This window comes from Oenanthe melanoleuca, chromosome 7 (assembly GCF_029582105.1).
Source record: "Oenanthe melanoleuca isolate GR-GAL-2019-014 chromosome 7, OMel1.0, whole genome shotgun sequence".
Taxonomy (NCBI): domain Eukaryota; kingdom Metazoa; phylum Chordata; class Aves; order Passeriformes; family Muscicapidae; genus Oenanthe; species Oenanthe melanoleuca.
Genome location: NC_079341.1, coordinates 22,096,985 through 22,123,580, shown reverse-complemented (window position 1 = coordinate 22,123,580; position 26,596 = coordinate 22,096,985). Strand labels below are relative to the sequence as shown.

Genomic DNA, 26,596 nt, shown 5'->3' with positions numbered 1-26,596 from the left:
GATGGGTGACTCCTGTACTTCTCTTGGCTATGCAGGTCCTGCTGTCCCTCAAAGCTACCGAGAAGCTGGCGGCGCTGGCCGGTGTCAGTCCCCAGTCGCCTTCTGCCCGGCACTGCGAGCTGCTCCTCCGCCGCCTCGCAGCTCTGCCCAGCCAGCTGTCGCCGCGTCCCGGCACTGAGCGGTGATGCCCGGGCATCCCGGGACGTTACCGACCCTGCTTTCGCCCTCCTCAGGCTCCAGTCCGACCTTTCTTGGAACCCGCGTTATGCGCCTGAGGGGGACTCTACCCAGCCGTCTTTACCCGGAGTGCCCCCCGGGGAAGCTGTCCCTAAAAAAAATGCCCATTCCCTCTGTAACCGCGCGTTTCCCGACGGCTGCGGGAGCCGTGCCCGCACCGCCGTGCCGCCAGGGGGCAGCACACCCCGCGGCGCGGTGGCTGCCGGGAGCTGTAGTCACGTGGGCCCGCCGGCTCCCCATGGTAACGGCGGCGGCGGGTCCGGCGGGCCCGGGCGGGCGGTGAGTATGGCGGCGTTGCCGCCCTCTGCAGCGGGCTTTGCTCCCCGTGTGTCTCCCCAGGTTTCACCGTCAGAGTTCCTCCACTGGGGAGTAGGGCCCTTGGTCCCCCCGCTGCTTCCCCGCCCCATAGCCGTGCCCTGGCCCCGAGGAGGCACCTCGCTCCACCCCGGGCCTCCCCGTGGGGTTCGCCACGGTCTTGCCCTGTGACCCCGTGGGGCTGGGGGGACGCCGCTCTGCGGCGAGACATGCTGGGGTCGGCGGCCTGGGCGGCGCTCGGGAGCCAGTATAGAACATCCTGGTAGCACCTTTGGCTTCAAAGGCTTTCACTTGGAGAAATGAGACACAGAGCGTGTTCCCCGGGCGAGCGGCAGGGAGGAAGGGCTGGCTCCCCAGCCACCCACGGCCCCAGGGAGCCTCTCCAACCGTACTTGGAGAAATAGGATGGACCTGGGATTGACCAGGTCCAGGTGGAGATCGTGGTTGTCTCCCTTTCATTGGGGTCTTGGCTTGGCTGCTCTTGTAAAAAGGAGCCGTTGAGTCTGAAAGATGGAACGCAGAGCTGAGTTGAGACAAGCCTGGAGTATTTCCTCAGTGCCTCCAGGGTTTGGGCAGGGAGTGAGGAGCAAAGGTGTGGGGAAGCCCTATGGCACTGTGCCAGCCTCCTGTCTCCCTGTGCAGCTGGCCTGTGGATGTCTCATGGCAGGCAGAGTTCAGCCCCACAGCTCCACGTCAGAACCCTGCCTGCGTGACTCACTGAGGCTTGTCTGTCTTATTGTGGTCTCACGGAATGGGCAGATGACACCCGGATAGTTTGGATAGAGGAATTTACATTGGATTGTTGGCGTTATTATAGTTCTAAAGAATAATATTTCCACAGGTTTTACTGTTTGTAGTCAGCAAACAGTAGCATTTGTCTGTCCTTTCGTTGCTCTCTTGCTGCAGTTGTTTTGTGTTAGGTAAAGTTGGTTGATGACCATGGTCCCCTCCCACACCTCTGTCAAAGGGTCCTTCTCAGCACAGCAGGGATCGCATTTCAAGGAGGAGCTGAGGGGACAAATGTCACTATTCCCACATAACAGTGCCTGTGTGAAGATGTCAGATCACTGACACAGGCTGGGTGCCGCTCCTTGACATTTCCCAGGTTCCTGCCGTGCATCAAGTCTGGGAGTATTTGGCAGCTTCTCACCTTACGTCTGTTTCTTCTCCACTCCTGAGCTGTGAGAGATTGCTGTATGGAGTGGGGGTTTTGCAGTGCCTTTAGAAGAATTTTTCCCAGCCCTCTCAGGACATGGAAGAGTCCAGAGCACGTACTGAAGGACAAATCTGGGAACCTTTTCTTCCGATTGCAGATATGTTTCAGTAAAAAGTATCAAGAGCAGATGATGGACTAAGAAATTATGTGTTTTGAACTAATTGGGTAGTTCTTGTCTCCTTGCTATGTATTGATATATTATACTCGTTTCACTCACTCCAAATCCTTCACTTTTATTTTTCTACTAAAAGTCAGTCTGTCTAAGACCAGCTGGAGCTCTGCTGACTGCCCTCAGATCCTACGCTGGTGGCCAGACTCGTCCCAGGTCTTGCTATGTAATTCTCCTGTACCTTTTCTTCCACCACGAAGCTCAATTGAAAATGCTGTCCCTTCAGTTTGGATCTTCAGGAATGGACTGTAGACCTCCCTGGTGAAAGGCTGTTAAATACCTCATGGTTGAGCTTGTTGCTTTTAACCCAAACATGTTTCTCTACTCTTGTTTATGCTGCAGTACAACAGCTTCTGTTGCCCACATGGTGAAAAAGTACAAATTGGGTGGGAGCAAGGGCAGGCACTTGCCTGCTTCACTGCTGGGGAAACAGAGCTGTATGATCTGCTGAAACTACACTACTTCTGCTTCAGGGCCTGGGGAATTTTCCAGGGAGAAAAGTTGATATCCTTTGATAGGGATAGGGTCTCCATGCTCTGTCCTTTGCTGTGGCCCCTGCACTCTCTGGTCAAAGCCAGGTCAGCTCTCCTGGGGTGAGCACTGAGCCAGCCCTTTATTTTAGCTGTCCCTGGTACACTCAAGCCAATGTCCTTAGAGTGGTGGGAAAGTCCCTTATGAAGTCAAACACATGAGCCTTCAGTCCCCAGCCCACCCTGTGTGTGCATGGAGGGAGGCATTTCCTGCAGCACAGGTACTGGCTGGATTCCTGCTCTCCCATGGCTTGGTCCCTCATCCTGCTGTCCCTGAGGTCTGCCTCCACCTTGGGAACAGGAGCACACACCTGAGCTACTCTTATTTCTCTTGCAGGGCAGTGCTCTGCTTAGGTAAAGGGTCATTTGGGGCAGCCATACACTCCTCATACTTCTTCTATTCAGTGTGGAGTGGAGTTCAGCACCACAGCTGATGAATGGAAATGTCCAGCCCTGGCACAAATGTAATCCTGGGATGCAGGTGGAATTTGCTGATGCATTCTCACAGAGGTTGATTTTTTTACTGGTATTTTTTTGTTTTTTTACCTGAGTGGCCAAGCAAAAACTTGGTCTCAATTAGGACAGAAATTGGTTGTCATCCTCTGGATTTCCACATAAAATCTGGTCCTGCAAGGATGATACTGAACCTGAGAGGGAACAGTGATGCTTAACTGTGTGGCAAAGCAGCACACCAGGCTGTTGTACCCAGCATCATTTCTGTGGTGGCCAAGCTGGCTCTGAGCTGTGTTGTCCTCATGGACAAATTGTGGCCAGCAACACTCTCTGCTCTTCAGCTTGAACTTGCTGGGGTCCTCAGGTGCTTTGGCTTGGTGTGTGACTGACCTTGAGGCCATTTGTTTCTTGGAGCTGATGTAGGGGAGGGAGGGGTATTTCCATGCTGTTGAAACACAGGTTTGTACCTAGCTATCAGCTGTTGGAGCAGTTTTAGGCACTCAGTTGGTATTAGATTGATGTTGTTGATCTTGTTCAAAGTTTTAAATTTTTTGAAGTGATACAAACCCTTATTTTGAAATACATATTGGTTTAAAAATCTGTTTGTTTTGCATTGTTGTTAACTTGCTTGTTCAAGCTTTAATCAAAAGTCCCAGAGCTGCGAGTGAGGAACTTGGTGTGAACTCAGGTCTCATTTAGAAAAAGGTGTTATCCTTTTTAATCATAAAGAACAGAACAGAATATGCACCCTGAAATGGCATAAAAAGCAATAGCAATTGCAGTTGTCTAATTTCTCCTCCTTGTGGCTTCAGGCTGTGTGCGGCTGACAACACATTATCAGGTCAGCTTGTGGTGCATACATTTACAAGCTCTTGTTATTTTAAGTGTGTCACCAAGCTGCACTTAAAATAACCTCCATAGCCAAACTCTAACAGTGGGATGATGTGAACACCCGGGCTCTTAAGGTCTTGACCTTTCCTGTTTGGAACAGGACTGTGAGGAGCTGCCATGCTGCCATTAGAGGAGCACATGCTGCAGTGGGGCTCAGGTTGGAAGAAAGGATTTTGACTGATGCATACTGGGGTGCACAGAGGCTGGGGCACGTGTTCACCTGTGCTCTTGTGATGTGGCATTTGTACAGGCTGAAGCAGTGCTCTGACTGACCTCCCAACACTTGCAAGCAAGCTGTGTGGCAATAAAAGGTGCTGGCAGAATAAGTGTAAGCAAGTCCAGCTGTTCAGTCACTCCAACAGTGACAGCTTTGGCCTCTGTATTGTGTGTTAATAAGTCCAAGCCAAAATCCATTAATTACTTGGTTGGGTTTGAATTCCAGCATGGCCAGTTCACCAGCTAGTTTCCCTAGCTTATGTTTCTACAGTAAAATTTCACAAGTGTACTTTTATTGCCATTGTGAGATGCAGAACAGACTCCAGCTCCTTTGTTGTAGAGTTGGGTTGGCAGAACTAGGGATTGCATCAAACTGTGACCTTCGTCCATCCCAAAACTCCAACTGAATTAAACATAAAGGGAAAACTTCCCTGTTGGTAACCAGCAGGAGTTTACCCTGGGGCAGGTGGCATGGTTCCTGCCCAGAGCTACAGAGATGTGGCAGCTGCTGTCCTGTTGTGACCACAGCCTGGCATGTGAAGATGCCTCCCTCCATCTCTGTCAGGTCTCTTGGATGCTCAGCAGCTGCTTTGTCAAGCTGTCCTTGCAGTAAGGATGGGAGACAGTTTTCAGGTAGACATTAGAGTTGGTTGTACTGGCATGCAGGAAGTGTGAATGGAGGAAGGACAGGTGGCAGGTGCTGGTGCTATCAGTCTGGGTGTATCCTGACCTGCCCCCTGTTGGGAGCACCTTGCTTTCATCCTTCCTGCCCCTCCTGCCCCTATCTCTGAGCTCCTGTGTCTCCACAGGGAAACAGTGATGGTGACTAGCTGTTGGCCAACCTAGGCTTTACCTGAAAGCTGTACTAAAGGACCTGCAGCTTTCTTATGCAGCCGCTGCTTCTTGCACACCCCTCCCCTGTGCTGGCTGGCCCAGACACTTCTACAACTTCATGACAAAACTGCTCTGGAGATGGGCAAGCTCAGCACATTTTTGTCTGCTACTGTGGGGCTGGGTTCCAGGCAGTATTAGCTAAGGCTGTGCCATGGCCAGACCTCCACCCTGGCAGTCACAGCTGTCAGCAGTACTCCCATGTCTGTGTCAGTCACATCTGTGCTACCATTGTCACTTACTCCAGATCAGGGTCACACAGGGCTTCTGCTGGCATTTTCACACCTGTGTATAAGCTGGCTGTAAGATTCACAGCCCTTGTTACAACTTCATTAGGCCACATCACTTTTATTTTTACAGTAGGATGATCCACTGATAGCTGTAAAGCCGGGTGGAGATGAGGCACAGATGGCTTTCACTTCAGGCTGGTTTTACAAGGTCGTTTGCAGCCGGGTGAGAGTGCAGGCGATGGTGAGAGTGCAGGCAATGGACAGACTGGCAGCGCGTGGTGATGCCACAGTGACAGACCCTCTAGGCAGGAACACTTTCATTCTCCTTGGATTTTCATTTGCTCTTTAGCACCTATGTTCGCTGGTGTCTTAGGGTCAATTTGTGGTCCGCGAGTGCACTTGTGAGCCGAGTGCATCTGGGCGGGGGGGGCTGGCAGCATGTGGAAACCAAGCTCCGCTCCCTTATTTACTGGTGGAAATTTGAGCTGGGCAGGTGGCAGCATCTGAGCCACAGCTTCTTCACTCTGTGCTAATCGCTGTGAATGTCACAACACAGTCAGGTTTGCTGCTGGGGGCAGATTGGGTAGCAATGGAATCATTTGTGGGATTCTCTTCTGTGGGGCTTGGAGCCCCTCTGGGCTGCAGCTCCCACTGGGATGTAGGCACCCTGTCCTTATCAGGAATTCTCAGCATGACCATATAAGCACTAACAAGCAATGCAGCCCTATGGGCGTGGAATGGACTTTGCACCTTCTGTATTTCCTTGCAGAACTTGGCAGGGTAGCAGCTCTCCTTGAGAGTGTGTAGTTCCTATAGGATTCTGCATGGGATGCTCCATCTCCTACATCCTCTGGCTGAGATGCTGCTGACCTGGTACGTGCTAGAGACTGGAGCTGATTCACAACTTGAGAAAGTCTCACAGGTGTAGGTCTGTCTGACCCAGCCTTGTGGTGGTGTGAGCTGCTGTGATGGTGCTACAGAGCAACCTCAGGGTCTCCAAGCTACATTTTAACTGCTGCATATGAGGCTTGTCTTTCAGGTGAGAAATGAGTGTGTATGTGCATAGCAAGGAAAAGAAAAGTGTGATGGTTGATGCACTGCTTATCCTTCTTTTTAAACATGCAAGTGTGTGAGAGCTGGAAGGTGGAAGAACCAGCCAGCCTGCTTGGAATGCAAATTCCTATCGCAGCTGTATCCAGGGGCCCTCCAGGCATGTGTTAAAGCAGTAACTGGCTAGTGGTTTGTTTTCTCTTTTCCCTTCTCCTCAGGCAAGAGGCTGTTGCAGGTATGGTGCAATAGTTCATTCTAGGAAGATTCAGGACACTTACATCTGCAGCTCTGTGGTCTGCCAGTTTGCTCCTTGCAGGAGACTTTTCTGTGGGACTGCAGTGAGGAGAAATGTATTGTGCACAGTACTGCCAGTCTCTGCTGGAAACAGATGTGTTGATTTTAGAACAGCCTTGCATTTACTTCTTGCTGGCTTCTCAGTCCTGAGCTCTATAGGAAGCCTTTAGCCCTCACTGAGCTTTTTGAGAAAACATTTTTGAGAAAACATCCTTTTAAAAACTACGTGCGAAACATGTTCTTTTTAAAAGCAAGGTCTGAGGTTCTCACCTAGTTGTGTAACTTAGTGAGCTGAAGCTTTATGGAGCAGGGAGAAAAAATAAAAAGACATTTTGGGGCTTGTGGCAGAGTCAGGAGGCTGATGTTGGAGACATAGACCTGTAGGAGTGGGCTCCAGCTGTTATGTGGGTCCCAGGCAGGCAGCTTCATGTTGCAGACAGGATGACTGTGCTGGGGCTGCTACCCCATGGCCCTGGCTGGTAGTCAGGCACTCCTGTGTGTTTGCAGGGTACAGGCTTTCCTGCAGATGGCTCTCTTTACATTGCTTTTTGCATCCTCTGGTTTCATGAGAGATGCCAGCCGTTCTTTGACTTGGTCTCAGGAGACTCTTGGTGAGCTCAATAAATGGGAGATGTGGTTTCCATCCTGCAGGAAAAGCAACTCACCCTGCTTTCCTCATGTGGCATTGGGTTGGGTGTTGTGCCCTGACAGGGCAACAGTGTCTTTCATGCTGTCCTTTTGTTTCAGGCCAGCAAAGATGCTGTTGTAGATGACTGATGTGCTTGTGCCTCACATGCTATGGCTCTACATGGCGTCTGCAGGACCAGACCATGCTAATCTGGGCCCCAAACAGCAGAAGAGCATTGGGCTGGAGTCAGGCACCCTTTCAGCAGAAAGACCTGAGCCGTGCTGGGCCTGGTGCCTCGCTCAGCAGCAGGCAAAACCCGTGTGGAATTTAGAGGAAAGATGTGAAAGTGCTTTCCAGGATCGCATCCTGCTCCCCTCAGGGATCCCTCTACAGCAGTCCTGCCTCTTGCGCTCACCGTCACTATGCCATGCACAGCCCACTGAAGACAGCCTCCAAAGCCCTCCACACACTGGCTCTGTCACGAGAAGGGTGATGTCTTCCATGCTGATGAAGCCCTGCCTGCTGGCAGAGGAGCGCTCTGGAGCTGGGGTCAAAGGCTCTGCCCTCAGCTCAGGTCAGCAGGCTGCCAGCTCCTCTAGACCAGTGCTCGGTAACAACTCCTTCCTATGGTCAAGCGGTGCTAAAGTGCCTTGTCTGCAGTCACTGAAGATGAAAAAGGTGGAAAACACCCGGAGTTTTCCTGCTGTTTCATGGTCCCACTGCAGAGACAATAGAGACAGCTTCCCTAGCAGCCTGATCAACAGAGCAGTGACGAACAGCAGCGTTGTGTCAGAGCAAAACACAATCCCCTCCCTTACCCCTGTGCCAAGCAGTGCGATCCTCAGGAAGGAGCAGTGCTCGTTGGACGACGCTAAGGGGAGACTTCACAGCTCAAAAGAGAAGGAGCTGGAGAAGAGCCTCTTGAAGGCTGTGCAGCAGCTACCTAGTCAGGCTGTCACACACAGAGGCTTTGGGTGCCAAGTTGAAAGTTCTGGCCTTATGAATGTGAGCAGCCTGTCCAACCGGAACAGCAGGAGGAGGCAGCATGCCGGAGTGCAGATCATCCGGAAAGAAACCATGGCTCCCCTGAACCTGGAGCTGGGGAGCCATCGCCTTAGCAGTAACTCGAGCCTTACGGGCACTGAGCGGATCGGTGACCGTCCCTTAGCCTCGCGTGCCGGCGCTCCCGGCTGCAGCACCGGCTGCTGTCCCGAGGGCATGCTCAGCCCTCTGTGTGCGGGGAGCCGCCTGGCCAGAACAGAGCCTCTGCACTTCACTGCCATCTCTGAAGTGGCAGCACGAGTGTCCACCATCCAGCTGGAGAAAGAGGAGAAACAGGCCCAGACTGTGGTCCCAGGAAGGCTTAAGTAAGTAGAGGCAGGAGGAGGAGGGAGGCTGTGGCAGGATGTGCCAGGCTGGCTGTTGCATCTCTGCGTGTTGGGAGGGGATGCACTGTGGGCAGTACAAGGTGGCCATAAGGATAACCATGGGCTGTGTCCATGAGCAAAACCCAGCTGCAGCATCCTAGTGGGTGGGGCATCTTCCTGCAACCCCCAGCTCAACACAGGCCCTCAGGATGGCTCCAAGCTTTTCTGCCTTTTCCTTCAACCACAGCATGGTATTACTGTGTGGCATTTCTAGTTTGTTCTCCTCAGTTGGGGGCCTTGCCTGCAGTGGTTAGCTCTGCACATAATGCTGAATGAAGCCTGCTGTTAAGCCAGCCCTTCCTAGTCAGAGACATGGGTTCATAAATGAACACAGAACTAATACAGGATAGAAAGGGTGTGAGAACATGTAGCTCCTGCTCTCCTGCTGGGAGAGGGTGTCCTTGTTCCTCTTCTTTCTAGCTGCTCTGCAATATGTTCCAGAGCATGGTCTGGGGCCTCCCCATCTTGCTAGCTTAGGGTGAGTGCTTGTACATTCCCTTGCCCATTGCATTATCTCATGCTGCCTCATGGGCTTCTGGGTTTTTGGCCCTGGAAAGCATGTGCCATTCCTTTTGATGTGATGTCCTTTTTCCCAGTGCTACTGCTAAGAAGTCACTGCTGGAGCTGAGCCATCCCCAGGACGAAGCAGAGGAAGAACTTCCTGATGGTCTGGATGAGAGCTGCAGTCAGGAGGAGTATGAGGACAGTGAGTGCTGGTTCCCCAGGGAGGGCTATGCTCCATGCCTCAATGTGGGTAGTGCAGGAACTGTCTGGGAGCTGGGGGTGAGCACAGCTGCCCCTCTTGTCTTACATTCATGCTGTCATTTCAAGATCTGCTAAACCCAAAAGTGATGTAACAGCAAGGAGGAACTGCATGGGTTCCTTCCGGGGGGAAGCTAAGGCTCACCACTGTCCTTCTCCAGAGCTTACTCATCTCCTCTCTCTGCAGGGCTGTCAGCTCTGCTCCCTTCCCTGTTTTTACAAACCTAATTGGTGGGCAGGATCCAAGGATTTGGGGCAGCTGGAAGGTTCTGTCCCCTGGAGCATGTTTCCTCTCTTCCTAATTCTGTGTGTACTCATTCCTCAAGGAGACAAAACTTGAGTTTGTTCCTTCCTGCAGGTGACTCAGATGCTTCCTCTGATGCTGATGTGTCTCCTGGATCCAGGTTAGTATCTGTAAACAGTGCACTGAATTTAGCATATATTTCCAGACTTGTCCAAGGACCCAAGGGAATGGCCTGAAGTTGTCTCAGGGGAGTTTTAGGTTGGAATTAGAAAAAGTTCTTCACAGTGGCTGGGCACTGGAACAGGCTCCCCAGGGAAATGGCTGCAGCACCAAGCTGACAGAGTTCAGGAAACATTTGGACAGTGCTCTCGGGCACATGGTGTGACTCTTGGGAATGGTGCTGTGCAGGGCAGGGAACTGGACTTGATGATCCTTGTGGGTCCCTTCCAAATCAGCATATTCTGTGATTCTATCATCTTTGCCCTCCATGGTGACAGAGGACACGGTAGCATGTTTGGTAAAGGAGTAAAGGTAGGAACAGATGTGCCAGGCAAAGCAAGTTTCCTTGCTACCCTGCAGACTAGAACTACCTCTTTTGTTACAGGCCACAGCCTGTAAAGTGCTAAGGATGCACTGACTCCAGCAAAACAGGGGTCTTAATTTCACTTGCACTGACAGTTGCTGATTTAGGTTTACTGGAATAAATTATGCTCTTGCAGTGTCATTGCCTGGCAGATGAAGCAGAGTGGAGGTGTCCTGGGCCAGAAATTGCAGAAGCTCCTTGGAGTTTCATGTCTCAGCATAGCATCCTATAGACAAGTCCTGGAGCCTGGGATTTTCTTGAGCTTTTGGGAGAATCTTTGTCTAGGGAGCCCTGCCTTCATGACTCCTGGCTGACCTTTGTTGGACCTGTTTTTGCCCATCCAGCAGTGGGAGCTGGTCTTGCACGGGGGCTGCCTCAGGCTTTGCTGACTGCCTGACAACTTGCTGCTTCCCCTAATGTCATCACTAATCTGGGAGACAAGCAAGGCTTTCTGTTAGAAAGTGTTGAGCCTTAGGGTGCTGCAGAGCTCTGGGCGTGCACATGTTGTTGTGAAAGTCCTGCAGAGGTGATGTAAACTGGCCCTGTTTAAAGCAGCTGTTTCTGACAGGATGTGTCTGTTTGGCCTCTGGGGCAAATGGGGAAGCAGTGCTTGGGCTAAATGCCTCTTGTAGCAAGGAAGGAGGGATGTTGACCACTTCTTTGTGCAGGCTGTGTGCTGGCCTGGCCTTGAAACCTTTGCAGCTGTCTTCCTGTCTTCATTTTGTTGTGGGCAAAACCAGTTTTGTGCTAGAAAATTTTAACCAATATAATCCTTTGCCAGTTAACAAACTTCTAATTATTGATTTTAATACTGAAAAGAAAAAAAAGCAACAAGGACTTTGAGAAAACTGCTTCTTCCCCCATCCTGGTCTCCAATTCTTTTCCAACAAGCTATACTCAGTCCCTTCAGTGAGGCAAGGGGTGGCCTGAGAGATTGGCAATAATGTGTTGTAGTTCCTTTTCTTTTGCTACTCTTTCTTTCTTATTGTATTGCTCTGGTGTGGCTTCCACTGGCTGCAGTGGCATATATTTGAATATATGTTCATTGCAAACCCTACTTTTCACTTTATCACAACCTTAATAGAAACATTACAAATTCTATCCCTCCTTCCAGGTATTGGGGCTTGCTGTGGTAAGGTGTACATACAGTGGGTAAATCTCTCTTTCCTGCAACACAGTAAAACCATGAGGGTCGCAGCAGTTAAATCACGTGTGTTACAATCTCCACCCCTTGGACAACGTTAGCAGGTTTGTCATGTAAAAAACTCCACTCCTTGCCCCAGAAAATCACAAACCCCACAGTGGTTACTTGGCATGTGCATTCATTGCAGACTCACCCCCCACTGCTGCAGACTGAGTTACTGACCCTAGTGCCCATTGCTTGCACCGCATTGCAATGATGGTGCGAATTCCTGATACCCAGATTAGGGCTCCTTCCGGCTTCCCTCTTCCTTTGTTATTTTTCACTTTTAGACAGCTGCCTACTGCTTCATGTTTCTTAGGAGTTGCATCGAGTGCCTGGCCCAACCTGCTGAAGCTCAAGACAAAGTGCTCAAACCAGCTCTTGTGTGCAGTTTATTCCCTAATGTGCCTCCAACAATCTACTTCAGTACTCGGGATGAGACAGGTGAGCCAGAGTCTGTTGTTGCACAGGGTGAGACTGGCCAGCCCTTTATTAGGGAGCAAGTGGTACTAGCACACAACCTGCAGCTGGCTGGCAGGGCTGCCCTTAACCCTTCCCATGATGAGACCCACCACTGGTGTGAGATCCAAATGGCTGCAGTAAACTGTGTTGCTTCCATTGTCCGGAGCATGACTCAGGCTGTCACTAAGTGTTCCAGTGTCCTGGGTCTCCCCCAGCTCTGGAGTCTTCTGTGCCATGACTGTTGTGCAATGAGGGGTATGCAACCTTGTCTACAGCCTGGTGCCTGCGCAGCAAGCCATAATGATTTTGCAGCTGTAGTAAATCCAAGTATTGTGCTTGTTTTCCTTCAGTCTTTAACTTTTTGTTTTCCTAGTGGAAAAGCTGCCTTGGGAGCAGAGGAAGCTGCTGCGATGGAAAATGTGCAGAGTCACACCTAACATAGTGAAGCAAACCATTGGCCGGTCCCACTTCAGAGTGAGCAAAAGTAAGTTGGGGGAGGCAACGTTGTGTCCTTCCTTGCCTCCAGCACATAGACACAAGAAGGTGGCATGCCTGCAAAGAACAGAGCAGAAGCAATACAGGCTTGGCATCCACTGCAGGATGCTGGGTTCATGTGTTTGCCTGTCTGACCTGCAGTATCCAAAATCTGTGGGTCCCAATGGGGTCTTATCTGCCTCTTGGCTTTTTCCTGGCATAGGCCACAAGGACTTGCTCCTGGGCTGTCAGGAACTGAGGCAAATGTGAGGCAAGTTTGCTCTGGCTTGCTACTCTGAGGAGGCTGGCCCTCAGTAGTGCCAGGCCCAGCAGTGCTGCTCCTTGTCCCCATGTACTGAGAAGGAAGGCATCTTCTCTGACCATAGCCAGAGACCTCAGGGTTGGGAATCTTGTCACAGAAGAGATTTGTAGAGAAGTGCTGAGCATTTGCAGCTATGATCCATACTCTGGAATGTGATCTCCTGAAAGTATTTATGGGACTCCTACATGAATCAGGAGACCTCTGCACAAACTGTTTTGTGGCTATAATGAGACATGGAGGGCAAAGGAAGTCCTAAGAAGTTTTGGCATCCTACATGTCCATCAGCAGTGCAGCATTCATTAGCCAGCTGCTTTCTTTGCCAGCTGGAATGCAGAGGAATTAATCACCGGATGCTGAGGAATTAAAGGCATTCCTTGACCCTGTGCCTTTTCTTGCAACCAGTAATATTTGCAAGGATAAGATCCACTTGGTTAACTGGATGCTACTCACAGCCCTTGCTTTGGCTGCTTTGCAGTAGCGAGTATGAGTGCTTTGTGCTATAGCTGTGCAGCATCCCTGGCAAGCTTCTGCTAGCCCAAGGAGATGGGGTGCTGTGGGTTGAGAGGCTGTTGTGGGTGGCAGGATACTCAGTCATGGACTTTTCTGTTTTTCCTGCAGAAAACAATGACTGGCTGGGTTGCTGGGGCCACCACATGAAATCCCCTGGCTTCAAAGCCATCAGGGAGCACCAAAAGGTAGGGGCTGTTTTTGGCTGACCTCCTTCATGTGCATGGAGAGTGTGTTGGAAGCAATTTGGATGCCCCTCTTCTCAGGACCAGGTGTTTGCTGTGAAAGCTGTCCCTGCAGTGTCCCTTCCAGAACTAGGAGAGAAGTCCGAGAGACAGGCATAGCTGGAGGAGCATCTCCGCTGTGAGGGTGGCTTGTCCAGACTGAAGCTGTAGCCAAACTGTGTTTATCTGTGAGCTTCTTTAAATTCAATCATTGCTGCTTAAAGCAGTCCTTCCTCTGGCAGAACTGAGGGGTAGGGACAGTACCCTCGCTGCCAGTGCAGTGAAGGGCATGTACCTTACTCTGATCACAGAACAGTCAGGTGTGGCTCATGGCTTGAGAACCTGTGAGGGACCAAAGGTTTGGTATCTGTTACAAGTACATACCCGTTCTGAAGAGCTGTGATGCTCTAAACTATGCGGTTTGTCCCTGCGAAGTGTCAGTAGGTGGAATCAGTTTGGGTGGAATCTTGAGAGGGGTGCAAAGACTGACACCCTGCACTGTATTCAGAAAGGACATATCCTCTGCCAAGGGGGCAGGAAGGGGTGGGCAAGGAGTTGGGAAAGCAAAGAGATCTCAGAGCATCTGTGTTCCTTTCCAGCTAAACCACTTCCCCGGTTCATTTCAAATTGGAAGGAAGGACCGCCTGTGGCGCAACCTGTTGAAGATGCAGGCTCGCTGTGGGAAAAAGGAGTTTAATTTCTTCCCTCAATCCTTCATCCTGCCCCAGGACATCAAATTACTCAGGAAAGCATGGGAGGAAGGAGCTAGCCGACAGAAATGGATTGTGAAACCAGTAGGTGTAAAGCAGAACTCAATCCTCTGTCCTTTTGTAGGTGCAGGGAGAAGATCTGATCCTTTCTTGTTTGTGTTTTTCAGCCAGCATCAGCAAGAGGCATTGGTATCCAGGTCATCCACAAATGGAGCCAGCTCCCCAAGAGGAGACCACTGCTAGTACAGAGGTGAGTGAATATAAAACCAAAGTTGACACATGGCCTGGGACCTCTTAGTGTCTTGTATCTCTGGCCAGTGCTGGGCCCCTGCACTGTGTGGCAAAGCAGAAGTACCTGATTTGCATCTGGAGACTGTCTGGTTGTCCTGCTGCTGGAAGTTTGGCTCTGTCAGCTGCAGCTGGACTTACTGGAGTGTTGCTGTCTCTGTGTAGATATTTGAGGTCTCAGACACAACTTGTTTTCATGAGCTTTCTGGAGCTGGCAGGTGGACAGCTTCAGCTCTGCTGTGATTTAGCTCCCACTGCTCTGTACTCTGGGGTTTGGCATGTTTGGAGACAAACCTTATCCAGTTCACACAAGCACAGTGGGAAGAGAAGTCCCAGGGAAGAGGTGGTAATTGTCAAAGATTTGTTCTTATCCAAGTTAGAATGGTTCAGTAAGAGTCTTAGTGCATGTAGATGTTAGTCAAAGGATTTTCTTGAAATAACAGAGTTCTCAATCTCCTTCTCCTTCTGCAGAAAAGTGGAATAGTTCATCTTGATTTGAGGTTGCTTTCTGGGAAGATTCTTGTGCGGGCAGGAAAACTGCAATGTTTGGCAGACAGGGAGCTGTTGTGTTTGCTTGTTAGTTCTCCCTGTCCGCTCTCCATGCAAAGAGATAAACTTTCCTATGGAAAATCATGAACTTCTGGGATGAATAATCAAATCATTTGGATTAAAATACCCGACTGTTTCTGCTCACTGTACAAAACCATCTGTGGTGTACCGCATGTCTTAGATGTTCCTGAATATTGCGATCAGCATTGTGGGTGTGAAAAAGCTACTGTGCCTTAAAACCGGGGAAAATCTCTTCAAAATGGAACTGAACAGAAAGAACTGCTTTTGTGCTGCAGGAGCTCCTTGTGAATGGGAGAGCTGCTCTTTCTCCTATTTTATCTGTGGGGTGATTAACTTGGAAATACTGTGCAAAAAGGCTTCTGCATTGGTCCCTTGTTTTGCCAGGGCTTCTCAATTGGGGGTTAGAGATGTTCCTGCATATAAAAATCATAACCCTTATGTGCTTACTTCCCTCTGCAGATACCTGCACAAACCCTACCTCATTGGCGGGAAGAAGTTTGACCTGAGGATCTATGTTTACGTCACTTGCTATGATCCCCTCAGGGTCTACCTGTTCAAGGATGGATTGGTTCGCTTTGCTAGCTGCAAGTAGGTTGTGCAGGAGAGCAATGCTGGGGGCTGCCTTGGTGCCCAGGCATCTGTGGCTGTGGTACCTGCCTTGGCTGGGGCAGGAGGTCATCCCCTGTAAGGATGATGCTGAAAGCTGTATCTTGCTTGCTTAAGAAGCAGTGTGGAAACACACGGGGTCGCTGCAGGTGACTGTTGAAAGGGAATGTGAGAGGATGCTGCCTACATCCAGCCTTCCCAATGAAAGATCAGCTCAGTGTAAAGCAGTTCTTGAAATATGTCGCCTGTGCTACATTCTGCATAAAAGCTGGCACACCAGAAACTGAGATGTTTCTTCCAGTTTTTATTGTATTGCCTCAGGCTGCTGCAGTTGCATGAGTGCTTCTGCTCACTGATGCTCTGGCTTTTATTCCTTGAGGACATTCTATGAGGGTGGGATTGCATTCCACTGTCCCAAGGCAGTTCTGTCTCATGTTTTGTTCTGGGCCTGTGAGCTGCAGGCAACAGGGCTGGTGGATGGCTGAGAGTGGTCTGAGATGACAACAACATCTGTACCTGTCTGGTGGACCTGGGGACAGCCACTTCAGTCTCAGACAGCTTGTGTTTCTCTTGCCTCCTCCAGGTACTCCTACTCAATGGATAGCCTCAGCAACAAGTTCATGCACTTGACCAACTACAGTGTGAACAAGAAGAACACGGAGTACAAATCCAACTCGGATGAGACTGCTTGTCAGGGACACAAATGGTAGGTACTGCTTTTAGGGTACAAGGTAGCTCTTTCTATTTCTCATTAAGTCAGACACTTTTCAGTTTTCTTACCCGAAACTTGAACTTGCTTTGTGTACCACCTGCTTACTTGGGAAACTGAAAGAACAGAGAGATTTTAGCATGAGTTAGTGTCAGTGGAATCTGGATGGTCTCCTTGACTTGTGACTCATCCTGTCCATTGCTGCTTGAGCTGTAGATGCTGTTCTTCCTGCCTGTGTCTGTGCCATTCCCTGCTTCCAATGCTGGACTCATCTCTGCTCATTCATCCCATTCACCTATTGTGGGGATGATGGAATGTGGTTAAAGCAGAATCTGATTGGATTTTGTTAGATATTGAATTAATATTGAATTAATATTAAATTGGCTAGATGGGAGCTTCTCCCTGTCTAATTCTTGAGTTTGCTGTGGAGGCAGAGAAGGGGACAGCCTTGGTTTAGAACTGTTAGTTTATGTGTTACTCAGTGGGAATAGGAGCAGTGGTGCCATTTCTAGGCCTTTGGGAGGAGGGCTGCAATCTTGCAGGAGTTCACATTCCTTGCTCTCCCATGGGTGAATGGATGCAAGTCCCAGGAACTTGTCTCTGATTCCATGGTGGTGTTTGAACCCTTTTAAAAATAGTGCAGGATAGAGTTCTCAATTATCAGCCTGGGCAGGGCTACTGCATTTCAAAGGGAGTTGCAGAAGGTGTTTGGCTGTGGCTGGATTGCTTAGACCTGGACGTGCTGCACAGTGGTCTCTTCCTCCATTGTGACTTTTAGCAGGGTCTCCTGCCTTTCAGCAGTTGCAATTGTGTGGGGGTGAAATTGTGTGGGTTTTCCATACTTGCATGCAAGTCAAAGCTGGCTGCTCCTATGTTAAAGATAAGTGTGGCTGTAATCCACTCCATCTTGTATGCAGGAAGCGTGACCTTTGGATTCCTGGCCATTAGCCACATGGACTCACTTGAGAAATATCTGAGCATCCTTGGCTTGGTGTCAGAGTAGTTTGCACCACTCAGTGTGGTGTGGGAAGCTCCTGTAAAAGCATAGATGCTCCTCCATACCATCTTGTTAACCACATTTTCCAGAATTTTTTTTTCAATCCTCAAGCTTCAACTACAACATTTTTGGGGTCTTGTTGGATTCCTGCTGAACTGCTTTGCAGTGCTGCGGGGGAAGGCCTCTAGGAAGGGGAGGTTTGCTGAGGACATGGAGGGGGAGGGAAGACAAGATCTGGGCCTGACTTACCTTGCTCATGTGCTAATTTGGGACTGTGCTGAGAGAAGCCTATGACAGATTCATGTTCCTAGTAGCTTGGGCCTTCAAGACCAGGGGCCACGCTGGGGAGAGCAGCAACTAGGAACTGAGAGGTTTGAGAATGTCAGGAGGATTGCCATGCCAGGGAAGAGTGGTGTCAGGGTTCCCCTATGTTGCTTTCAACCACCAGCAGCAAGGGGCTACAGAGCTACTTCCTTTGCTTTCTCTCTGACAGGGCACTCAAAGCTCTCTGGAGTTACCTGACCCAGAAGGGAGTTAATAGTGAGGCCATCTGGGAGAAGATTAAGGACATCGTTATCAAAACCATCATTGCGTGAGTCTTGGCACCTATTGCTCTGTGTGTCTGTGAGGTGCACCCTGGCCCCTTTGACTCTCCAGTCCCCTTCTCAGCCTGGCCCTTTTGCTTTTAATTGAAATTGTATCACTGCTGTTAGCTTCAGTATTTCTCTGCAGATCCCTGCTTTCATCCTGTTACTTATGCTCCTGCTAAAGTAGCTGCAGTGGGTAGATAGACCTTACATTTCCCTGACCTGCCTGAAGGCCAGGACAGTGCAGTGTACCCAAAATTGCCCAGCTTGTCACCCACTCCCCTGCTTTGCCTGGAAGCCTGAGAGAATGGTCCCTGGTGCAGGATAAATCTTGTATTCAGAGGGAGATGCTACCTGACACAGCAGGGATGCTCAGGATGCAGTGCTGGATCCATGCGTGGTGAAGCAGCAGCAACTCACAGCCCTGTGTTGGTCCCTCAGCCCACCTGCTCCCACAGCACGTGGCTGCATTACACTTTCAGAACTGTCAACACGTGCTGTGAACAGCCAGAGCTCTGCTATCTGTCTGACTGTTAGAAACAAACATTTTTTTTCTTGGCTTGCAGTTCTGAGCCCTACGTGAACAGCCTGGTGAAGATGTACGTGCGCCGGCCTTATTGTTGCCATGAGCTGTTTGGATTTGATATCATGCTGGATGAAAACCTCAAGCCCTGGATCTTAGAAGTCAACATTTCCCCAAGGTAAAGCGTATTCTGAGTCACAGCAGAGTGGATAATAGCCTTTCTTTTACTACAGAGTGAGTTTGGCTTGCAGTGCCTCCTGTAGCCTATGCTGAAAGACTATGGGTTTTGAAGCCTCCGTCTCCAGATTGCAGGAATCAAAGCCCTCCCTGTCTGTGAAAGCAACATTTATCTGCAGCTCAGAAAGCTTTGCTGGGCATGCTCCAGCTAGAGCCAGGAAAGAGTATGTTAAAAAAGGAAGGCCAAGGAGGAATGTATCTTGTACAGAACGGGTGATGGCAGAGATTTCTTTGCGTGGGCAGAAGCAATCAGCAGTTTCACTGCCTCGTGCACCATTCTCTGCTTCCTGATGGCATCTGACCGTGTGGTGTCAGCTGTGCAGGCAGGGCCAGGAGCTGCAGGGTAACCAAGAATGGCCCCTTCTGTCTGAGAGAGTGGGTGGTCATGAGCTGTACACAGAGCCATGTACACAGAGCTCTGGGGATGGATTTGCCTATTTCTAGCAAACTTGGGAAGAGATGGAAAAATTATCTATTTCTGATAGGAAGCCTCCCCTTCAAAGAGCTATTGTCAGGATTTTTCTCTGAGTGTTTTATGGCTGGTTTCATAAGGCAAGGGACAGGCTGGTGTTTGTATCCCTGTCAGTAATAACTTAGGGCCATGGGGCTCAACACCTCCATTCTAGCACTCAGGCTGTGATGCTTCCTCTCTGCAGCCTCCACTCCAACTCCCCACTGGATGTGAGCATCAAGGGCCAGATGATTCGGGACCTCCTCAACCTCGCTGGCTTTGTTCTGCCCAGTATGGACAGTATGGCCTCAAGGACACAGACAAGAAGTGATTCTACCTGCAGGTTAGTCCCCTTCTCTGTCAGAGAAGCAGGCTTTTTTCTTGAGGGATTTTATCTGGGAGGTTGCTTGGAGCTCAACAAGCTCTGGCTTCTAGCTGTTGATAGCCTGTGCTTGCTGGTGCTTCAGCTGTGGGTCCAAAGAACTTGCCTCATTGCCTGAGTATCTGGTTCCTGTGGTCTCTTCAAGGCACAAGCATTTATGCCCTCTCTGCAAATCCATAGTTGGAAGTAAGGCCAATGTAATTTGTGCTTGCTCTGCAGTTAGTCAAGTCGTGCTCTCTTGTCCTTCCTCCTGCCAGAACTAATATGATGCTAAGTTTCATTGCCTGTCTGTTTGCTTGGAGGATTGGCTGGCTCTGTTAGGGCTGGATCCACTTACCCTCTGACTTATCAGAACTGACATGCTGCTGCCTGGAGCAAGAGGAGCACCTGTTATTTTGTAAATGCTGGAGTGATAGTTCTTTAGGCAGGACTGCAGGTGTCGCATGTTGCCAACCTATGGGTGGAGGTGTGCGCAGTCTTACTTGGCAGCGAACATGGCTGGTTTTTTGCTGAATGCTAATTCCTGGGTGTGTGTCCAGCCAGGCCCCTAATCCTTCTGTGTTTCACCACAGCTCAGGCTTATCCTGGTTTCAAACCTGATGGCTGGAAGGAAACCCGTGTGTTCCCTGCAGCAGAGTAACTGCTGGCCATATGTCGCTGAAGGGTCAGCTTGCTGGGTTAAGCACCAGCATGCAGTGATATGTGGGCATGCCAAAAGATGTGACTCTTGCCCTCTGAGTGCCCTGTGCCTTCAGTGGAGATGCTTGAAACATGGGCCTGTTCCAGATGGGGAGCTCTCACCAGCTCATCTGCGGTGCTTTGATCACATGCTGGTTTGCCACTTCCAGTGGAAGTGCTGAAGGCAGGTGTCCTTAGAAGGACCTGCAGGGGATTAAGTGGATCCTTAACATGGTTCACATGATGCATTGCCACATTTCTTGCATCCAGAGGCAAGCTTGTTTAACTGTATTTCCTGTCCTGGGAAGCATATGAAGGGTTTTTTTTTTTTCATATGGGCAGAATTCAAGTAGATCTGTATGTTCCCCAAGCACCATGCAGCACAGACTCAAGGTTCTGCTCTCCCTGTTTGGATCTGCATGCAGCTAATAAGTTTTGCAGCAGCAAGAAAAAAACCAAATTATGTTGATAGATGGGTTAAAAGGTTTTCAACAAGTATTTCCCAGATTCTGGCATCCTCAAATGGTTCAGTTGGAGCTTAGAATAGATGATTGCTGGTCAGATACTAGAAAAGGCCATGAGTTCCCACGGGATGTGTCTGAATTTGAGTCCTGAGAGTGCTTGGATATTGCCAGAGGAAGTTTTTGTTCTAAGAGTTTTCTTCTTCCTTGTACACTACCAGTACTGAGTACCTGTACCCCCATCCCTGTGTTTTCAGTTAGGAAGCTGTGTTCCAAGTGGGATGTAAACATGAGATCCCACCAGGCTTCATGTGTTGTGAATCATGTCATGGTGCATCTGACCCTCTTGCATCCCATGTGATTGTGAGGTGATGGCTCACCTTTTGGGTGAAGGAACACTGAAATGCCTTAGTGAGGGTCTGGAAGACCTCCTAATTTCCCTGCCCACAGCCTTCCCAGGTTCAATGCTGATGCACAAGGCTGTGGATCCATTACTGATTTCAGAACTAATGAAGTCCTTGGAGAAAGTGTTCTCTCCTCCATGTCATTTACACGAGGGTGTCATTACTCTCTTAGAAGTTGCTGGGAGCAGCTTTGCCATTACAGGACTTCATTTTCTCCACTTAAATGCTCTATTGTTTCTCTTGTGTCCTCAGTCTGGGCAGTGCTTTGAAGGAGAAGCCCAAGCCAGTATCTGAGCATTTGAAAGCAGAGAAGATGAAGAAGGCCTATTACTTGATGCAGAAGATACCTGACCAGGTACAAAACAACCTCCTCTGTTATTTTCACCATCAGGCCAAGCCCATGTCCCAGCCAGTCCCACATATCTGTCCCTCTTCAGATTGTTCTCTTCTTTGGGGTCAGCCAGATGATGGGGTGAACTTGGGCTCCAGTGGGTTACAAGACAGTTGGTCAGAAATAAATGGGTTAAGCCATTGTCTCACTGACTCATCTATACATTCTGCATATGCTGAGAGGCACATCACCCACGAATCCTCAGTCTGAGGACTGCCTGTTCCTTCTTATGTCCCTGTGCAGGTTAGTAGGGCCACTGGCCTTGTGTGCCTCCTGGCAATGTACTTAAAGAGAGGCTGGGCTGCAGAATTGGTGTTCTCTTCAGCTCTGTGCAGTGTTGGTGTCACCACTGAGCCTAGATTCCTTCCACAGTTTGCATGTGGCCTTTGTCCCAAAGATCTCAGGCACATGGAAACCTCTGTTTGAGATGTGCTTCTTCTTGACCTTGGGTTGTTCTTGTGTGCAGGATTTTTATTCTTCTGTCTTGGACATCCTGACTCCAGATGACGTTCGCATCCTGGTGGAGACAGAGGATGAGTATTCCCGGCGTGGGCAGTTTGAGCGGGTGTTCCCCAGCCACATCTCCATGCGGTACCTGCGCTTCTTCGAGCAGCCTCGTTACTTTAACATCTTGGTGACCCAGTGGGAGCTCAAATACTACTTGAATAGGCACAAAGGTAACTGCCCTCCAAAGCCTGGCGCAGCCACCTGACTCAGGCAGGCTGCCTGCCAGCAGGCGTGGGAGACTTCTGAGCTATGCGTGTTGAGGGGGAGCTGCCTGCCTGCATACTAACCCCTAGGAAATGTGTTACCTTCCCAGACTGCTTCAAATATCACAAAAAGCTTATTCTGACTTGATGAGAGGTGATAACTGTTCTGGTACGCACAGCACCATCACTTCTAGGTGCTCTGAGCATGAAGCAGACTGAGATTTTTGCCTTCAACCTGTAGCTTTGGCCTCTTACTGTGTTCCTCTGCTCTCTTTTGAGGGAGAAACAGCTGGATTTGCTGGGCTTTGCTCCTGACTAGTGATCTGTGAAGGAAAAATTTGGCCTATTCCCTGGTCTCCTGCAGCTTTCTGATTGATGAAAAACAGTCAGCATACAAATGGAAATTTTTCCTAAACACTAGAAATCTAGGTAACACTCCATGCTTTCAGGACACGATTCTGTATTTTAATAAAAAACACTGTCCTTTAACAAGGCATAGCTGGGCTGGACCAATTCCTTCTCACCCAGGGTTGTCTCTATCAGGGCAGCAGTATAAGCTATTTGGGAGAGAGAGATAGTGAGGTCTAGCATGAAGGGTTAGAGAAAATAAAAAGAGACTGTGGCTCAGGGCTTTTCATCCAATCTATATGGAGAGGCTTCTGGAGGAGCTGGTCCTCCACTGCAGTGACTGTATGTGTGTTCCTCACATGGCTGTCAAGGAGAGAAAGAAGAAAAAATGCTTTTGTCACTTTTTGCTGGTGTTAAAGCAAGTATCAAAGGGGTCAGTAGCAGTCTTTCACAGAGAGATGGTAACATCATAGCCTTCTCTGGCTGTATTGTCAGCACGTGTCATCCTTTTCCTTGCTAGTATCTTTGCTGGATGATCTTCCATCAGCTGGAAGAAAGATTCTGTCATCATCCTCACTGAAGTGCTGCCCTGAATTTTGCTGCTCAGGCACGGGTCCTGGCTCAGTGCTACAGCTTTCCCAAAGAAGCCAAGTGAGCAGATTTGCTCTATCCCATCATTGGTCTTTACCTCTGAGCAGAATTCACCTTTCCCCTATCCCCTTCCCATGCCCCTGTGTTCCATGAAGCACTCCTCTTTCCCTAGCCAGCAAGATGCAAAGCCCAGGCTGGTGCACAGACCCGGGACAAGGCATCTGAGCTGCCCTGCTCCTCTTGGCCCCTGACCTGTGGGCGATTTTTACAAGGTTCTGGGACTTGCTGAAAGGTCACCAAGGAGCAGGCTTTGGACAGCAAGGATTTCTCCTTGTATCTTATAGAAAATCATAGTAATCCTAGCTGGACAGCATCAATGGACTAGCCATTGTTCTGCTGGTTCTTAATTCTCAAGTCACCCTAGCCTTCTGCTATGACCCTAAGGCTCTTAAATAAGAAAACAGGATGGGAGTAGTCCTGGATTTCTCAATATTTCTGTGTCAGCCAAGAGCAGTGTGCTTGGCTGTAGTGGGGACAGCTAGAAGGGAGCCCTGGAGGAAGTGGAGCCTGTTCAGTGCAGTTGAACACATGGTTGTGCTTCAAAATGACCTTGCTGTGCTCTGGAGCACCATGTCTTGTATGTGATGAGAGGATTGGTCCCTTCCAGTCATACCAGCGATGATCTCGGCTTGTGCCATTCTTGCCCTCTGTCAGGAAGGAAGTTTCAGCCCAGGTCAAGCTCTGGATCAATCCCTGTAGGGAGGAGATGATGCACTGGGATGCTGCAGCTGATCAGTGCTGTGCAAGGAGGAGGTTGCCTGAGCTGCCCTCCTCTGGGAAAGGGGTCGATGACAGCAAAGCTGCTCTACATTTGCACGCTGGGAACTTTCACCGGTGCAGCCCAAATCAGGTACTGCTGTTGGCAGGCACTGGGCTCAGGGGGACAGCCAATCTGGTCTAATTCGGCAAATCCTGTGTTGCCCCAGTTTCCCTGTTCCACTGAGCCTGCTGCAAGGAATGTCTTGGCTCCCTGGGAGGAAGGCAAGCACTGCAGCAGCCCACGCACTGATGTTTGTTCGTACAAAGGGTGAACGCCCTTGGTTTACCCCTGTTTGCTGGCACTCGAGCATGTGTTCAAGTAGTTATTGCATAGCATGTGCTATGTGGTCAGTGCAGCATATTTGCATGCCCTCAGCTGGGAAGGCTTAACTCTTTGTAAACCTGGCTGTTTGTTCTCACTTACTGTCTTCTGTCACTTCCCAGGTCTGGAGCTACTGAAGAACTGGTGTGTCAAAGGTTACCACACTGGGGCAGGGACGGATTTGGCCCAGATGGTGCGTATAACTGTGGGTAAGGTAGACAGAGATGGTTGTTTACCTGCACAGAGTTGGGTAGAGATCCTGCTTGTTCTGCTTCCTCTGCCTCCTGTCCTACCTGTTTGCCTTCTTCCCTCTTTGCCAAGGCCTCCAGGAGTCTGGAAAAACCCATGCTGCCCTATTTCCCACAAACATGAAGCCATGAGCAGTATATCAGATCTGCAAGTATTTTGCATCTGAATATCTTTGGGTGCACTGGGCACAGCCCTACATATTTGGCATCTGGCCTACCTATTGTTCCTCTCTGTGAGGGAATAGTCTCTGTCACTTCTGTGCCTTACAGCAGAATGTTACTCTGAAAGAAATCCACTCTTTTGAACCTTGAGGTGCTCTACTCCCACTTTCAGCAGAGGGATTCATTAGGCAGAGAGCAAAGATTGTTCTGTTTGCTATTCTGGGAACAGTCTGGTGGCAGTGACAATGCGCAGCAGTGAGGCAGCTCTAGCTGAAGCTCTCTAGGGCAGCCTATGGCAAAGCACAGCAGGCTTGAGGGATTTTTGACACGACTTAAGTAGCCATTCTGTTGTCTTCCTCTCCTCTCACAGTGGTCATTGCCAAAGTCGTTGTTCCTCCAGAAGAGTAGCATTCAGTCAAACGGCTTCAGCAAACTGGAACTGGACAGACTGGGGTGAGTTTGCACTGGCTATGACGTTCATGGTGTTCATAGTGTGGCTTTTGGACTGGTGTCCTGGTAGAAAACCGGCAGCCCGAAAAGCAGCTTTATTTAAGGGGAGAGGAGCAGGTTGATTTACAGGCTCTGAAGCCTCTGCTCCGTGGAGAGCCAACAGATGGGGCTGGCATGATATCTGTGCAACTGGGCATGTCTCTTTGGCACTGTACACCCAGCTTAGAATGAAGCTCAGAACAGCCAGATTAGGTGATACTTGGAGCTGTCATGGTGAGAACATGCTGACAAGATATTCCCTACATTGGAACTTGTATCACTTCTGTGGACACTGTGGTTAACAGTGAGCAGAGGCTCTCAGCTGCAGCATTGGCTGGGGGAACAGTGTGGCCTCCAAGTCTGTTACAATCTCCTGGCTTCTCCAAGCAAAGCTGGGCTGCTGACAGCTTCCTGCAGAGGTGGAGGACTGGAGTTTGGGTAAGCCAAAGTGAAGGGGAGGCACACCCCTGGTCTCTGGTTCTATGAGAAAGGTCATCACTCTTCCTGTGCTGAGGCCAGGGTGGAGTTGGGTTTACACACAGACAGGGAGACTAAGCTGTGACCCTGTAGTCCTGCTGATATTGGAATACCTGTTGGGGTCAGTGGTGCTGCCTGGGATGGGCGATGGAGTAGGTGAGCCTGGCAGCTCTATCTCTGAGTCCATGTGTCATGATACAGCAGATGATTATTGCACCATGGTTCTTTCGGTTCTTTCTCACTGTCCCTAAGAAGCTCAGGGTCTCCTTTTTGTTGCAGCACATGCCTCCCTTCAGCTGGTGAGGATCTCACAAGATGCCTGGAGCCCAGCCCTACTCAGAGCTTACCTCTCAACAAGTGCACTGGTGGAGCCAACCAGAGACCTGCTGGCTGCCTCTCTGACACTGCCCTGGTGATGTGACCAAGCAGCCACTGTCCCTCCCTGGGGACATATCAACCTACCTCAAAGGAAGAGACAGGAGCTGGCTCTGTAGATCAAGGACTGTGGGAGCCCCTTGCACTGCACACTTGTTTTGGGGCTGGTTGTAGAGAGGGATGTTTTCCTGGGCAAAGAGGAGACTTATGTGACTTGAGGTTTTAAAACAAGTGGCAAAGCCTGAGGAAGTGGAGGTTATCTGGCCTTTGTCCTAGACTGTTCTTAAAGCCTGACATGGTGGTTTCTTTGCTGTGTTGGAGCTGGCTGAGCCTGCCCTTCTTATCCCCGGTCATCACAGGCTAAGCCCTTGCTCACCTGTGTCTGCGTCCTGAGTTGCTGGCAGCTGAGTCTGCTCTTGCCCTGCTGCAGCCTGGGCCCTGCAGATAAGTCCCCAGTCTGGGAGGGAAAACTGCCCAGTTTTATCCTTTCTGAATGTCTGTGCCAGCATCCTGCCCACCCCCAGAAGCAGGCCCTGCAGGATTGCTTGCACATCACAGCTCAAGAGAGACCACGGGTACCAGTGTGGCTCCAGTTTGTTTGTGGGGGCAGTAGGGCCTGCTGGGGAGGGAGCATCCTTCTCAGGGCCATTGGTTCTCTGGTGTGCCCTGCAGGCTAGTGCTCTTCTCCTGGGTCTGCTCTCTATTTTCCCTTTGTTTCTCAAGGATTTCTATTAAATTTTAACACTCAACCGC

The 26,596-nt window shown here is 50.0% G+C and overlaps 2 protein-coding genes across 3 annotated transcripts in view; both read left to right on the top strand.

Moving 5' to 3' along the window:
* The window catches only part of STK36 (serine/threonine kinase 36), a 13,706-nt gene extending 11,721 nt beyond the window's left edge, over positions 1-1,985 (top strand). For both annotated transcript variants that reach the window (XM_056496030.1, XM_056496029.1), the window contains exon 26: positions 36-1,985. In XM_056496030.1, the coding sequence (XP_056352005.1) occupies positions 36-185 (150 nt within the window). In that variant the 3' untranslated portion in view covers positions 186-1,985. The remainder of the gene's footprint in view (positions 1-35) is intronic.
* TTLL4 (tubulin tyrosine ligase like 4) lies at positions 224-26,596 on the top strand. Its single transcript, XM_056496031.1, has 19 exons — positions 224-516; positions 7,240-8,487; positions 9,144-9,253; positions 9,668-9,713; positions 11,639-11,763; positions 12,155-12,265; positions 13,196-13,272; positions 13,908-14,102; positions 14,186-14,268; positions 15,336-15,464; positions 16,066-16,188; positions 17,682-17,780; positions 18,342-18,476; positions 19,192-19,329; positions 21,164-21,266; positions 21,769-21,979; positions 24,215-24,285; positions 24,873-24,955; positions 25,748-26,596. Exons 2-19 carry the CDS (start codon positions 7,262-7,264, stop codon positions 25,887-25,889), a joined length of 3,207 nt encoding a protein of 1,068 aa, XP_056352006.1. The 5' UTR covers positions 224-516; positions 7,240-7,261; the 3' UTR covers positions 25,890-26,596.